We start from the raw sequence: 16,603 nt of genomic DNA, 5'->3' as shown, positions 1-16,603 counted from the left end.
AAGGTAATCTGGGTGGGCTGATCTGAAGATCCATCTCAGGGACGGGCTCCACTCACCGCCAAGTCTTGGTCTACAGTCCGGAAAACTCTCCTGCAATAGGACCTTCCATGTCTGCCGTCCTGGGGTGAGGCCGCGGACAACTAGCTTGCCCAAGAGGGCCATACTTTGGTATGATGGTTGCCCATGCCACCTTGGCTCTGGAATCCCTGCAGCCGTCTAACCTGGACCAAAGGAAATTCCGCACTAGGCGGCGAAGCTGAACTACACAGGATGAGGAAAAGCACCAACAGGAGGCAATGTACGAGCCTGTCACTAGGAGGACCTGGTTAACCACCAGGGCTCGGCCTGCTAGTGAGAGGCTCTAGTAGGTCAACTTTCTCTGAATAGAATCGAGGACTCGAAGAAACTGTTGAGCGGGAGCGATGTCGAGTCCCACCTGGAACCCTAGGCAATGGACCGTCTGCCCTCTGCTCACCCATCTAAATCCCAGGTGGATGTTCCACTCCGTGCTAGAGTCCGGGTCTATGAGGAAACCAACCGACTTTCGCTAGTTGATTTTCGCTCCTTCTGCAGAACAGAACATCTCAAGAGCTAGCCTCACTCTCTCCAGTATCAACTCATCGTCCTCTATGTAGAGTGTTGTATCATTTGCATACTTTGAGTCTAACAACTCATCCTCTTCTCTCACGGGAAGTCGGAGGCCGCATAATCCGCTCACACGTGACCTGAGGAAATGAGACATCGCCTCTGCAAAGAGTAGGAATAGGTACGCAGCTAGGGGGTAGCCCTGCCGAACCGATCTCTCCAGTCGAAACTCCACTCCTCGCCTGCCACCATGAGAACCCTGCTGGTGGCTGATCTGTAAAGAGCGGAGATCCCACGAATCCAAGCCTGGGGGAAACCCAACCTCGCCATGGTGCCCTTTAGGAAATCCCAATCCACCCTGTCATTAGCTTTCTCAAAATCCAAGAGTAGTACGGCCAGTCTCTACCCACTGTGTTGAGCCCACTCTGTCGCCTCAAAGAAGGTGAATACATTATCCAGGATGCTCGTATCCTGGACAAATCTTGTCTGTGTGTCATGGATGATACCTGGAAGCATGGGGCGTAGTCGCCTACCAATCATCTTTGCCAGTGCCTTATAGGCCATTGACAATAAGATGATCGGGGTCTTCATTGGGAAAGCTCCAACCGGTCTCCCCCTTTGGGGAGAAGACTGATAAGGTCTGCCGAAAGACTCCCTGACATCTGTCCTGCCTACTGCCAGTAGAAGGAGCTCCCATGCCTCCTGCTCCTCCCCACCCATGCCCTGGTAGTTTCTGCCTCTACCTTACTGGTTCTCTAAAGCCTCCAGGTTGTTAAAGTCTCCTCCAACAATCCAGGAGTCCACCTCTGGGAGTCCATCCGCGATCTCCACTCAGAACCTACTACGTGCCCTAACCTCGGTAGGGGCATAGACATTGAGGACTCCAAGGCACAAGTCCCCAATATCCAATCTGATCCATAGAACCCTCCTTGCCACTATCTTTCCGTGGTTTCATACATAGGTGGTGAGACTCATGCCAATAGAGGTGTATACGCCTCCACTCCTACCGTGGGCACCTATGGCGAGCTCCCAGTAAGTGTGTGAGCTTCCAAGGAGTGCCTTCTCTACCCGTTGGGCCTGGGTGTGGGAGTGAGCTTGTGCTCCTATAGAAGTAAGATGCCGATCTGTCCGGCAAGGGCAGGCTGCAGCTCTTGCCGAACAATCAACTTCCTGGAACCACATGCCCCACTGTAGTGGTAGAAACTGGCCACCCGTGCCAAGGGTCACTCGATCACATCCCGTGGAGCTCTCCACTGTGGAGGGGCTCGAAAGATAATGCTCAAGTGTGGGACCTCGGCACTAGGCCACTAGTTAACATCCATCATGCAACCAAACCACTCTTTAGCTCCTCCTCTATCTGTGTCATCGTCCAATCCTCTGAGTGAGAGGACTAAAGGAAAAAAGCGTAGTTTGGTCCATCCGGTGGCGCTAGTAGATGGACCTTGCCACTCCTTGACTTACGAACCACAAAGATCCCCACCTCAAGAGGTAGTGGGAACTCTCCGTGCTCCACAACTCTTAGGTAGGACCATGGGCCACTGTGGAAGAACTGTTGTGGCAACAACTGTTCATGTCTCGGGAAAGTGTGACGGGCGGCAGGGGCAGTTGAGCTAGTGGTTGTGTGGGAGGGGGAGTACTGCTCGCGTGAGGAGGATGAAGGCGTGTGTGGCTCATCACCGTTTGTGGGAGGAGGGGGGGTGGATCTGGGGAGGGGATCACTTGAACCGGGTGCGGATCAGGGGGGTGCTCGGCAGGGGAGGTGGTGGGGGGGAAGAGGGGGGTTGGGGGAGGGAGGGATGGTCGGAGATATGTGTCGGTTTTGGGGGAGGCTGATGGCCCTCGAAGGGGGGGGCTGTGGGCCAGGGTCAATGGGGGGGGCATGGGAAACAGAGGGGAGGGGTGTGGGGGTGTGGGATCTGAGGTGAGGTAGTCTGTGGTGTAGGTGATGGATGTGTGGGATTGCGGTCCTGTCGGGTGGGGAGGGCGGGGGGCTTGGGCTTGCGGAGTGCTTTGCGGAGGGGACGTCGCTCGCCCTCCTACTCCCTACTATCGAGGCTGGGTCTGAGGAGCTGTCTGGGGCCCTCCCTGCCGTCTCCCTCTCTGTCGTCTCTGGACCTGTGTGAAGCCATCAGTGTGCACCTTTGGGCCTATTGATGGAGTCGCCTTGGCCTCGAAATGCGTGCAGTCTGCTGCATGATAACCAAAGTCGTGGCAGCGTAGGCACTGCCCTGGTTGCCCAGTCACAATGTTCTATTGCCTAAAGGAGTGACCTTCAGTCTCAATCTCCGGGCACTTTGGTATGCTTTTTGTGTCTTTCACGGCCAACCGTACCTTTGGGACTCGTGCAGCTGTCACTGCATCCGCGAAGGAAGCAGGAAGAACTGTGCCAAAGATCCGTCCAAAGTCCTCCACTAACTGGCGGTACTCTACTGCCAGTCTGGGGAAAAGTAGGGTGACTGGGTGGATGAGAAAACTGTTGTGGAGCGAAAATGACTCCACTGTGAAGCCGCTATACCAGGGAACAATGTAGATGACCCCCTTCGTGGAGGCATAGGGCGAGCTCTCCACTAACGCATGGGCTGCGTCCGCAGAGGTGAGTCGAACCATGAAGATCCCTCGGCCCATGAGGACTGCCTCCCTGATTTGCAGTGTACCAATGCGCAGTGTGGAGTGGAGCCAATCTCGCAGCTGGGCCCTCGATGGGGAGTGCCCAATGACCTGACCAAAGATTGCTGTTTCTTTCAGCTCCAACTTTGTGGTCCGGACGGCCAAGAGCTGTTCCTCAGAAAGGATGATGTGCAAGGTGTTTGACTGGGGGGCACTCGTAGAATGCATCGGCGTGTCTGACCAAAGGTTTCCATTGCGTGTCCCTACTGAGGACCTACCACTCATGCTGCTGTGCTTTCGGAGGGGGAGGGAGGGATGTTGCTGCAGAGAGGAAGGGAGCAATTGGAGAGGAGGAGGGCCAATGGCGAGGAGGGGGGGGTTGGGGAATGCTTGTTTACACGATGGGGGGAGTGTTGGACACCGTTGTAGTCTAGCTTGCGACTATTTGTCTGTCCTAATGGTGTGTAGTTTTAGTTAAGCACCATTCAATTTTTTCATTTTTCAGCCTATGACAGGAAGGCAGGGGGATCAGGCCAACAGGTAGAAGAAGAGGGGTGGGTTCTGGCGGGGGGAGAGCTGGTGGAAGGTGGAAAAGCAGGTGGGCGTGGGTGAGGCAGAGGCAACGCTGGGGGGGGGGGGGGGGTAGATGGAGCAAAGCTGGGGGAGTAGACGGAGCAGAGGCGGCGGGCAGTCAGTGTGGGGGAGAAAGCGAGGGAGTAGACAGGGCAGAGGCGGGGGAGAAGGCCATGAGCAATAGGCCGGGGGGGGGGGGGGGGGGGGGGGGGGGAGGGAGAGTAGGAACGATGGAAGGCGGAGTAGCAGTGTACACGACATTAAGAGCTTTAGTTGCAGGTAAATAGACTCATAAATGAGAGTAAGGTCGTATAATATTCAAATCTTAAGACAAGAATAGATACTAGATTGACAAAGTTCAATAACTAAACAAAATCACAAAAAAACCACTCTCTCGTCCAAAATCTTGAGCCGTCATGAGTCCTTACACATCATCATAATGTTTAACATTGCCCAATAGTTTTTGTTAAAAAAACCATGTTTTGGGTTTCAACTCACCAAAAAAAATAAAATTAAATATAAACGCCTACATTTTTTACTCTCAGAAACATTTCATACTTTAAGAAACGTTTCGTAAGTTTGAAATTCAAAGAAACACGTTTCTTAGCTGCTATGACCCCATGTCCTAAGAAAAACATGTCTCCTTTTCCTCAGTCTTTGAACTACCCTATATTCTCTCTCATCTTCTGTAGAGAGTATGCGCAATCTTTGTTTAGATCTTGCAGGGAGTCTTTGCGGTAGATATGTACAAAAAATCAATAGCCTAGCTACATTTGGTTGTCCATATGTACCAAGCAATAATGCTAGCTATGAGCTCCTATCTTTGACCATGCCCTTGAGTCCACACTATTTAAGAAATCTAGCATGATAATTCTATTTACAAGCTATCCCAAAACAAGATAGGCGTGATACCCCTACACATCGTCATATCCACAAGTTGGGCCTCTATGTGTGACTCAAGCAGACAAGTAGCAATCATAGAGTTTGATGTGCCATGAAATACCATCCTAAGGGCTCTCCTCCAAACTTGCTGATCCCTTGGGCAATCCCACATGCAATGCCTCTATGTCTCCTCATGCTTCTCACATCTAGCATAAGAGATAGGGCCTCTACCATAGCCAAGCCATGTACCAACTTCTCAACTTTTGTGTGCTAGTAGCCAAATAAAAGGTTAAATATTTATTGGTCTAAAGCTATCCTCCAATCTCCTCTAGAAGTCTACACAAGTAAAGGCTCTGATATACCCTACGTAGTTGTCATGGGGACGTGAAATTTTAAGATGTGAGCTTGTTGATAATATTTGATAAGTTATTTAATCGAATGTGCAAGGTTGTTTAGCACATGTGATGCACATGGCAGTTATTTCATGGTAACATGCCAAGAACCCCGAGGGTACAATGGGTGTCAAAGGAAAAAGTTGTGATAAGTTATGCCAATTGGGCTTTGGGGGTTAGTCGGTATTAGTTTTGACCCTTGCACAATTGTTTGACCAATAAGTGTTAGTGGTGATGCTAGGGACTAGCATTAATTAGTTACTAGCATTAATTATCTAATTAATGCGAGTCTAAGGGTCAACAAAGATTGGGGAGCACTCTAGGTTGCAAATGGCCTAGCCAATTTAATTATGGATAGGCACATTTAATTTTGGGTAGGATTGGAAGGGCTAAAATTAATTTTCAGGATGATTTAATTCTTAAAATTAATTTAATGAAAAATGGATTTAGAAGGTTGCCACTTGGGAAAATGCCCATGCAAACTGAGAAACGTTTTTGGGGGCTAGGTCTCGACTATTCAGCTAGCTTACAACCTGTGAGAGAGAGAGAGAGGGAGCGTTGTTGGTTCATTTTCTGATCAAAGAACAACAATTTGCAGCAAAAGATAGCCATCTGGGGGCCTCAACAGGTAGGGGACAGCAGGGAGACACCTTCTAGGGGCTAGCAACAACATTGCTAATCAGGTGACAACATTTTGGAGGTGCTTGGTAGGTGGTGGTTGCATTAAATGCAGGTTGGAGCATGCAACAGGCAAGCTTTAGGGGTTTCTCACGAAAAAAATAAGCTCTCTCTCTCTCATCTTGTCTTTCTCTCACCTTCTCTAGTAATCTTCCAAAATATCTCAATATTTCTTAGCCATCCTTCGAAGAGCTCAGCCAAATTTGCTTTATGCCATGAGGATTTTTGCTATAAACCCTAAATTTCTGCAAAAAATAGGGTTTGACAGCCACCTTGGGACTTGTGCCAATAGGAATAGCATCTACATTGAAATCGAAATCTGAAATTCGTGGAATTGATAGGGATTTTAGATGCCAGCTCATCCAATGTAAATTTGGGCAGCATTTCACGAGTTGGTGGTTCCATTTGTGCACTTCCTAGGCGAAAATGAAGGGGCAATCGACCCAACTTGCTTGCTGATTGTATGTACAACAAGGGATTTTGGATCAACAAAGGAGATTGTCTCAACTTGTACACTGTCCATTAGCAATTAAAGATAATGAAATATTAAAGGGGGTGCCAATTTTGGGGCCAATTGGGTGTCTATTGTCCAAGATTGTTAAGGTAATGTGTACATTTCAGTTTGTGCTCAGTTATTAATTGTTGTAATTAAGTGCTTGATCAGGTTTTACTACCCTATTCGAAGAGGAAGGCTGGTTCATGGTTCCATTCCTGGGATACTACTCAATTCTTTGATTTGGTGGGCTTCAGGCATGTGATTGCAAGCCAAAGCTTTATGCTAGTGCTGACTTTTGCTCTCAGCTAAGAAAATAGAGCAATAGGTTTTCATCAGTGAAATGCAATTAAGCAATGATTATGTCTCTCAGTATGGACACTCACATGGGAATGAAGGAAATACAATGTCTAATCTTGGAGAAGGCTTAGACCATGGACAACAAGCCGAAAATGTTGTTGTTGGGAAAAATGTAGGGCCCTCAAGGCATAATGATATTGATGACTAGAAAAGTGAAGAGGAAATTGATGACCAGTTTAAGAATCGGATGAGGATAGTAGCAAATCTCTTTGCTGAATTGGCAAAGGATCCTCAAGTTACCCAATTTTTGAATGCTTCGTAGAAGGAGAGCAAGGGCAAAAATAAATAGTCATCTTCTACACTTTCGGGATAGCAACTTACATTGAAGGAAATGCTAAAGGCTTCATTTGAAGCTCCCAAAGATGCTATGGAAGAAAAAAAGTTAGCACCTATGGGTTAAGGAATGCAAATGCAAGGCCATCATGGAAGTTCCAATCCAATGGATTTTGGATAGCCGGGCATACATGCCATGGTGGGGCTGCTAGATACGTTGGTGGTAGCACAATTTTTCATGCTATGGTTGGACAAGGATTGCATACAAAAATATATGGCACAAATCCTTATGGTATGCAGCAGTCAATGCATGGTGTGCAAGGCCCAATGTATTCATGTATGGTTGGAAATATACAAAATTCTATATCTAGCAACATTGGCTTGATGCTTGGGGCACAAAGTAGCATGTTTGGTAACGCATTTGCACCCTCGAATGCTTATGGGGCTCAAAGAATGAGTGTTGGTTATACAAATGCTCTGTTTGGTATTGATTTTGATGTAAATTCAGTGAATGCACCCTTTTTGCAGTAGCCAATGTATGACAACTTGACACCTACCCTTTTTGCAACAGCTAGTGTCTGATAACTTGACACCTAAAGGGGCAGCAAAAGACTATGATGAGGTGGAAAAGCAATGAAGTTAGAGTCCTTCAGTGGTGCACAAAATAGGTTTAAAGCTTTGACTTTGATTCAACAGTTTAATGTAGTCTATTTAGGGAGGGACTTCACTGAGTCTTCAAAGATTCGTAAGGTAGCCACTTTTTGAAGGGGAACGCATTGCAATGGTGGTTTACTCTTTTGATGTAAGGTAGAGCACTGTCAACATGCGTACAATTCACAAATGCTTGCATCGAATTGGTTGGCAAGTACCTTTGAGATGGATGTCATGATAGCTTGGAATAAGCTGGATACTAAGGAATGTAAGAATCTGGAGCAATATAATAAGAAGTTTTGGGATGCATTGCTGCCTGTTACTTTCTATCGCCTTGTACCCCTCCATGAGCAAGTGGAAAAATATGTTTGTGGATTGTCCAAAGGAATTAGGGATTTTTGCATTAAATCCACCGTCTTTAGCATGTCTGAGCTTATAGAGATTGCTCCTATAGCAGATACTTCGTTGTGTGGGAAGGATTTGGGCTTCCTAGAGAGTGGGAAGAAGCCAAATAAAAAGTTCTTTTAGGTTGAGAAAAGGGGTGGATTTGAAAATCAACCTGAGAAGAGGCCAAAACAACAATGAAAGGACTCGAAAACATTGGCACAACGTAGGGAAAGAAGCATCAGTGGGATTGGTGCCCGATGTTGTTAGTGATTAGCCCAATGATGATACTATTGACTTGTGTAGAGCATGGGCAAAATTAGGATCAACATGCATTGTCTTTCTTTGATAATGGTGCATGAGCCAACTTCATCTTTGTTGACATGGTAGCCCATCTAGGCATCAGAGAGGATGAGTTGGGACCCATGGGGGAAGTTGGAATGGCATGTAAAGGCCACGGAGAGCTTGTCACACCACTCGTTGGAAAGCTTCCATTGCATATACAAGGATATGTGGATAGCGAAGAGTACTTTATTGCTCCACTTGAGGGTTATGATGTATTGCCTGAAATGCCATGGTGTCACTATCTGCATGCAGTGATTGATTCTCATGCAAAAGAGATCACTATTCAACATAAGGGAAAGATACTCACACTCCATGTAAAATTGAGAGGTGAATCTTTCCCTATTGTATCTGCAACTGTCATTTCTAAAGTAATGAAAAATCATCTTTCAGCATACTTGGCTTTTACTAAAGATAAAGATGATAGTGAGAATGTTGGGAACATGTCTTAAGTTCTTATCCCTAGAAGTAGCCTAATCAGCCACCCTACGAAGTCAATGCAGCCTAGCAGGAGGAGATTATCAATCAGGTGAATGAGCTGTTAGAAAAATGGTTGATTCAACCTAGCTCATCTCCTTTTTTTTTTCTAGTGCTTTTGATGCAGAAAAAGGATGGTTTATGGAACATGTGCATTGATTATCGTGCTTTGAACAAGATCATGATAAAGAATTGCTTTACAATCTCTCGGACCAATGATATTATGGATTGATTGCAGTGGGCAGCCATATTTAGTCGTATAGATTTGAAAAGTTGGTATCATCGGATACACATTAGACCGAAGAATATGCCTAAGATAGCTTTTAGGACATCTTTTGGGTTATATGAGTTTGTTGTCATGCCTTTTGGGCTTACAAATGCTCTTGCTATTTTCAATTAGATGATGGATTGCATTTTTAGGGGACAGAGGATTTGTGGGCACTTTTTTTTATGACATGAATTGCGTAAACATAGGCTGGTTATCAATGACAAGAAAAGTGATTTTTAAAAAACATGAAATCCACTTTTTGGGGCATATTGTATCAGCTGATAGTATTTGCATTAAGCATGCAAAGGTTGAGGCAATATGATCATTGCCACTTTTGAGAAATGTATATGAGATCTGCAGCTCCTTGGATTCGTGTTCTTACTACAGGAAGTATTTACGTGAGTTTGCTGAAATTGTATCTCCATTGCATGCTTTACAGAAGAAAAATGTACGTGACGGTCGTGGAAATTTTAGCATTTGAAAAGTTGAAGGATAAGATGACTTCAGATCCTGTGCTTATGTTGCCCAATATAAGGAAGTTATTCGTGCTTCAATGTGATGCTTCTGGTAACAACATTGAAACTGTTCTTATGCAGGATGGCCGTGTTGTGGCTTATGAGAGCCGGATTCTCCACAATGCGGAGAAGAATTTGTGGATTTATGAGAAAGAGCTCTTGGTTGTCATGTAGTGTCTATGTGGAAACATTATTTGTTGGGGGACTGATTTTACAATGCAAACACATCATCAAACTTTGAGGTACTTTTTGACGTAGACAAAGTTGTCAAAGAAACATATGAGATGGGCAAATTTTCTCTCTATGTTTCATTTTTAGATTGAACATATTGATGGTACAAAGAATGTTGTGGCTGATGCATTTTCATGTAAACCACAAATTTCGTCTATCAGCATGGTTTATCACACTGAGTTGGATGCCATGGAAAAACAATATGTTGCTGATTTAGACTTTGCTAATGCTTATAATCAGCTATGCTACAGCCAAAGGCATAACCACCTTGTGCTTAGAGATGTCTTGTAAATGTGACTCAAAGAGTAATCATACTTAACATGGTAGTATGCCCAACTCTCATTAAATATGTACAATCATGAATCATTTCTTCACCCATAATAAATAATTTATAAAAGATTACAAGAACACGTTATGGATATGTGGTTCCTAGATTAACGATTAAGCTCTTTTGGATTTGATCGTTATCTGAAATTTTTTGACTATGGCACCCTCCAATATTCCTTGTTTCCACTCCTACTTGTGTCCAGTAGCCCTTCTCTTGTAAGGATTAACATTTGCCACCCTTGCTAGCGAAGTGCCCCTCCCATGGCACGCTCCATCAGTATGGCATGATGCTCTTCATGGAACCTTGATCTAGACAGTGTATGGAACTTGATGGGGATGGAAGGGAAATGTAGAAACCGGTCACTAATGAGGAATTGATGGCTATCAATGTTGATGGGTTCTTGTACTCTGTCTTCAATAAACCTAAACACAAGTCATGCTGTCTTTTGGGTGTGTCTAGCTAGCAATGGAGCGGTGAGATGCATGTGCAAGTGCAACTTGAAGGTGGGCTTGTTACTAAGTTGCAAAAGCTCCTTGACTTCTATCCCATACTTGGGGATCTAATTCATGATACGGTAAGTGGTGTGGTGTGTTATTCAAGGTGATAGGTTTGCTATGCAAGCTTGGGATGCCCCGCGCTTAATGTGCCTTGAATTTGTGAGGTGGGGGAAGGAAGGACTAGGCGTTAGAGATGGAGCTGATCAGTCATGCCACCAAGCTTCTCTAAACTTGAGGACCCTAGGTGCAATGGTATAGGTGTGTTTAAACTAATTGGAGATTTGCTCTCTTTTTTTAATGTTTTTTAAATCTGTCTTCTACTTTTTTTTCTAAATAACATGATGTTTACAATTTAGGGGAGGTTATAATGTTTGTGATAGGTAACCTTTGCTTAAGAGGAATCTTTCACTAACTACTCAAGACAACTAATGCAACTCCACTTAGGATGCCAATATCAAACATTGGTGGACCAAAGTAAGGACACCCTCAACAAGCTCATGGATCTAAGTATATCAACACATGAAGAAAGAGTTGAAGTGCAGGGTGAGATGGATCATGGATGATATTAGAAGGCTATTGTTAAACATAGGCCTAGCAGGATCCTCTAATGATTTTGTAATTGATCTGATAGAGGAAAAATTGTTTGATAACAAGTGCACTTAACACTAGAACACACATGCCTAATACACTATTGATAGGAATGGATGTTACTTCTAGTACCAAAGAGCAATCAAAGGTTCCCTTAAAAGCCAAAGAATCAAACAAGTATAGAGCAAGGGATGACCCCTACAGCTTTATAGAGAAATTTGAACAAGTTTGCTAGGTGAGCAACCTCACTTCTAACTTGAAGAAAGCACAAGCCTTTAGACTATGTCTATGTGAAAAGGGTGCACATGATTTACAGGGTTCCATTCTAATGAGAAGTTTCAACTCTTCTTTGATGAGAAGTTCCAACTTTTTTTCCAAAGAAAAGTAAAAATTCTATCAACACACCTTGGAATAAAATGTCCCAAGGCAAAAAACTAAGTACAAAGCAACCCTATAAGGGACTGCCATATCAAAAACCATATAACAAGGGGAAGACTATTACAAATCTTGAGTGAATAGCCAATTGGGAGGTCCATAATGCCAAATCATGTGGGTTTGGAAGAGGAAAAAGGTGCTAGCACTTAATCAGGTATTACCACCCTATCTGAGAAGGAAGGCTGGTTTCAATGGCTTTCATAATCTACATCATGTGGTGGCTGCATCCGTGCTCATGAATAAATGGTAAAAACCCCATTATTTTGATTGCTCATTCCTCCCTTTCTATGGGATGCCCTAGCCCTCTCTTGGTCTAGAGGTGTTTATAGAGCTCTTTACACTTATCATCATACCATTTGTTCTATGGCATGGCCCTAGGTTGGCTATGTCTTATAGTGTGTGTGGACTGTGGAAAGTTTTGGAGGGCGGTTGCATGGACAATGGAAGTGAGTTGGGACATGAGTGCGATAGGGGAATTGTGTGCCACTAGGTGGAGACTACTATAAACATGGTGACTGTATATATCAGCCAGCTTGGTGGGTGAAGTAAAAGGTTGTGTATTGGGCATGTGTGATGGCTGGTGTCTGTAAGTGTGGTGAAGTGACTATGTTGAGGGATAAGTAAATATTTGCACCAATCAGGCAAGAAGGGATAATAAAGGATATAATTGGCTTCATCATCTCAATGGAACCACTTCTTTATGGAGTTGTACATAATGAGATGACATCATGACCCCAGCTCTAACAAGTGCTAACCATAGCATGTGTCGTTTCCTCCCATGTTTGTGATATCTTGCATGTGCCTGCATCTTCTACCTCCATCACATGTAGCCTCCCAAGATCCTCAAAGTCATATGTATCACATTGTTCACCATGCAGACACTAAGCCCATTTTCCCTTTTAGAAATTAGTTCGTCAGTCCAACAATATGTATATTGTCTTGTTGGTTTTTTCCCTTTCTTTAGTGGGGATGGCATGTTGGCCATTTTGCATTGTGGTTCCCCTAGGAGATCAAGGCATCGGCCTCGGGCCTTGGCTCGATCCGAAGTACCTACCAAAACCTCGCAATACAACACACAGAATTTATCATTTTCTCTCCTCTTTTTTTCCTTATAACCCCACAGCTAGGTCTCATCCCAAGGAAGACAAGGCATCGCTGACTCAAACCTAGGAACCTACCAACCCCTCGTGAGGCGATAAATATTTTCTAGCACCTATAAAGACATCACGAATGCCTACAGACAAAAACCTAACCAAATAGGGCTTGTAAAGCTCTTGTTTGGTGAAAGGGATTCTTCAAAGCACAAGACATGCTCTTATAGAGCTCTATAGACCCATCACCACACATAGGAATTCAGGAGTGACGGTCCACAGTTGACATCTCAATGACTTGAATTCAAATAGCAGGGTTTATGGATCTAGTCCCTCTCTATCCTATCCATTTTAACAACTGTAAGAGGACCTCCATACCACCCTCGTATCCATACATGATATCCCAGTGCTGGGTATTTTATAGGAGCCATTACATCCTGTGTACCAGTTTTTGTTATTGCATCTATAGGCATATCATACCAGGACAACATTTTCTTCACGTGGTGAGACATACTTTGGAACCATTGTAACAACTTTTGGTCTCATAGTTGAGCTCAAACTGAGAATGTTATTTTTTCACACCTACAGATTTTGTACTTTTTTGCCTAACTTATCAACCACTTGCATGCTTCTCTATCTATCTAATTCCACCTATACAAAAGTTCTGAAAACTAATTTTCTCAGTCCCCCATTTATTTTTGAGAAGAGTATTATATTATTTTCTCCATTTTTAAGTTACAGAACATTATTGTAGACAGGTCTTCAGGTTCCTTTCTTCCAACCAAGATTTGAATTTGCTCTTGAAGAGTTATTAAAGTCATGTAAACAAGAATATATTGATGAGCTCTCAAAACAAGATGACTTTGTGAAAGCTTTGATTCGAATTGCAAATTCCATCAAACCGGTAAAAGCCGAATTACGGAAAAGGGCATTACATAAGATGCTTTCTAAGATACAGTTTACAGAACCTATATCGCTGCCCCTGAATCCAAGGTACCTAAGATTTCTTTTGTACCTACACATGCCATAATATACGATTTAACTTGAATCATTGTAGCATGTAAATTTTTTAGTTAATGGGAGTCTAGAGTACAATTGTTGCTTTCAAATGCAGAAGAATCAGTTGGGCAAGTGGATAAAACTGAGACCTCTCTTCATAGGACTCGAATAATTTTCACCAGGGGGTTTAACCCAAAGTTAGTCTTGTTTCTCACATGATGTTGAGTTTTCCACTGACACTTAGGGCTCTGGAGTTCACTTATCATCAGGCAAAACTGTCAGAAAAGGTTTACAGTATCCAAACAATATCTGTACCAAACATATCCATTATCCATTCCCTCAAATTACTGAACATTTTCTCTACATGCACATACTTCATCTTTGAGGTTTAGACTCTGATTTGTTAATCTTGCATCTTTAAGTTTTGTGTCCTTTTAGTAGGTTGTTTTATTACCTGTGCATCTGTTGCTTTTTCATGTTCTTGTTTCACTTTTCCACCACCTTTGCTCGTTCCCAAAACCAGGACACCATTTTACTTCTTCTCGATTTGAAGAAAGCATATGTCTGGGAAGATTGGGAGGTCCAATTCTTCAGCCCATTGCCAGGTGCTTGTCAGTGGGGCTACGGGGGAGAGATTCAGTATTCAGAGATAAGTGAGGTGGGGATGTCTATTTGCCCAAATCTTAGACTTTGCAATGTGCTTAAAAATTGAGTTTGATACATTACTACATACATTTTTAGACACATTTGTGGCGTTCTCTTCTTGATTCTTACAAGAAGAGAAAAAAGCTTGCCTAATGCGGGTAAAAATTTGTCAAAGTTCTGACTTGATTTCCCAAATCAACACCAACTCAAAAAGCTCACCTAAAAATTTGATCCCTGTGGATGTTGACATGAGTAGTCAAAACTTCTCAAGTTCATATTTTCCCAATTAAATATGTATATATACACCCCTAGGTTCTGGCTACTTGTCCAACTTATTATAGAGGAAAAATTGCTAAGGCCAGTATGCTGGGGCACTTTGTATACCAATGGAACCTAGACTCAAGTTGTCCTTGCATGTCGACAGTAACTTGTTTGATATCCATACGTATGCTCCAACAATTGGATGTCTCATTTACTTATACAACACAAGGCCAAACATTCAGTTTGCAGTTTCAGCCCTGAGCAGATATATGCACTAGCCATGCATGTTACATTGGCAAGCCGTCAAGCATGTTTTTCGTTACTTGCAGGGTACTAGGACTCTTGGATTGCTTTATGCCAAGGGGGGATCACTGCAACTACATGCTTACAGTGATTCAGATTGGGCTAGTGATTTTGATTCTCGTCACTCCATTAGTGGTAATTGTTTCTTTCTTGGCTCATCTTGCATCTCTTGGCTTAGCAAGAAAAAATCCACTGTTGCCACATCGTCATGTGAAGCTAAATACAAGGTAGCTTTCACTACCAACAATTGAATGCGTATGGCTTAGATGCTTGTTGGCTGATTTAGATGTATGTGTCACGAAGCCTATCCTTGGTTCACTGATAGTCAGAGTGCCATTGTACTGGCATATGGAATCCAATGTTTCATGCACACACAAAAAACATAGAGATCCACTATCACTTTGTTAGAGAGAGATTACATGGAGGAGATATCAGCCTTGTCTATTGTCCTATCACCAGCAATGTGGCAGACATCTTCACCAAAGCTCTTCCTCGCGACAAATTTGAAGCATTTCTCAATGCTTTAAATTTGATCTCCTTTGGTGGATAACCCTTGTATATTGATCACTCTTCACTCGAGGGGTTTTGTTGGGTTTGACTCAAGCCTACACTCATAGAGGAGTATCGGTGATCCTTGGTAGGACACTGGGTACTTTTAAGTCTCCTTACGAGAGGTTTTTCCCCTAGATTCATTCTCTTTTATTTTATATATCTATGTTACACAGTTTGAGCACTTACCATGTTTTACACCTTTCGGCTGTGAACACACTCTAGCAACTGTGAGGTTTAAGCGTTGTGGTTTGTACTTGCACCTTACACTCTTCATATTATTGTATTGGGTGTCGTGCCTTCACTCCCACACTCTCTCTTTACTATCAATTGTACTCTTAGCTGAGCCTAAGCTTCAATCTCTGTGCATTCTCTTACCTCTCATATTCAAAAGATCTAAAACTGTGGAGTTAGCCTCCTCCGATTGACCATAGTTTGTGGATGGAAGGATGAATAGAATTTTAGTGTTGTGCCTATATTCTCAAACAATCCTTTCCAAAAAAAACGTGTCATCCATGGTTTACGATCACTAATGATCAACTTTGGCATATCATGATACTTAAACATATGTTGCATAAAAAGAGGTGCCATATGATGAGCCTTTATATTTTTCTTCAATGAAATGACGTGGGCCTGCTTACTGAATCTGCATATGATAGTCCATATCCCATCATTCATTATATATGTACGTGGAAACTCAAATATAAAATCCATAACAATGTTGTGCCAACGGCTATTAGGAATAGGTAAGGGCTATAATACATCCGGCATCTTTTGGCTATTATACTTGACTTTCTAGCATACCATGTATGTCCTAACAAACTGCTCAATTTCATGCGTTAAAGCTAGCCAATAAAAGAAGTTCTCAACTGTCTTAACTATGGCATCAATATCTCTATGACCCGCATAGGGAGGAGCATGGCTCTGAGTCATCACCTTGACCCTCAACTGCTTTGTACAAAGTGATCATGCCTCTAGCCATTGCAAAACTGATCATATACATTTTCAAAGTCCGAATCAACAACATATTGATCCTTCATGGCATTCAACTCAATGTGATAAACCATGCTAATAGCTGATAACTAAGGCTTATGAGACGATATATCAACCACCACATTCTTTTTTTCATCTTTGTGCACAATCTAAAAGTGAAATATAGACAAGAAGTTTGCCCACTGTATATGCTTCTCAGATAA

At 43.3% G+C, this 16,603-nt stretch overlaps 1 protein-coding gene across 3 annotated transcripts in view; it reads left to right on the top strand.

The window, feature by feature from the left end:
- Positions 1-16,603, top strand: part of LOC148024382 (uncharacterized) — a 258,793-nt gene that overhangs the window by 208,422 nt on the left and 33,768 nt on the right. For all 3 annotated transcript variants that reach the window (XR_015693300.1, XR_015693299.1, XM_087694028.1), the window contains one exon: positions 13,405-13,643. Coding sequence is in view for 1 of the 3 variants with exons in the window: in XM_087694028.1 (XP_087550154.1) it covers positions 13,405-13,643 (239 nt within the window). In the remaining 2 variants the exon portion in view is untranslated. The remainder of the gene's footprint in view (positions 1-13,404; positions 13,644-16,603) is intronic.

This window comes from Lygodium microphyllum, chromosome 15 (assembly GCF_053477565.2).
Source record: "Lygodium microphyllum isolate KBCC chromosome 15, Lygodium_microphyllum_v1.1.10, whole genome shotgun sequence".
Lineage (NCBI taxonomy): Eukaryota > Viridiplantae > Streptophyta > Polypodiopsida > Schizaeales > Lygodiaceae > Lygodium > Lygodium microphyllum.
Note: the sequence above shows the minus strand (reverse complement) of the source record. Positions and strands in the feature narration are given on the sequence as shown.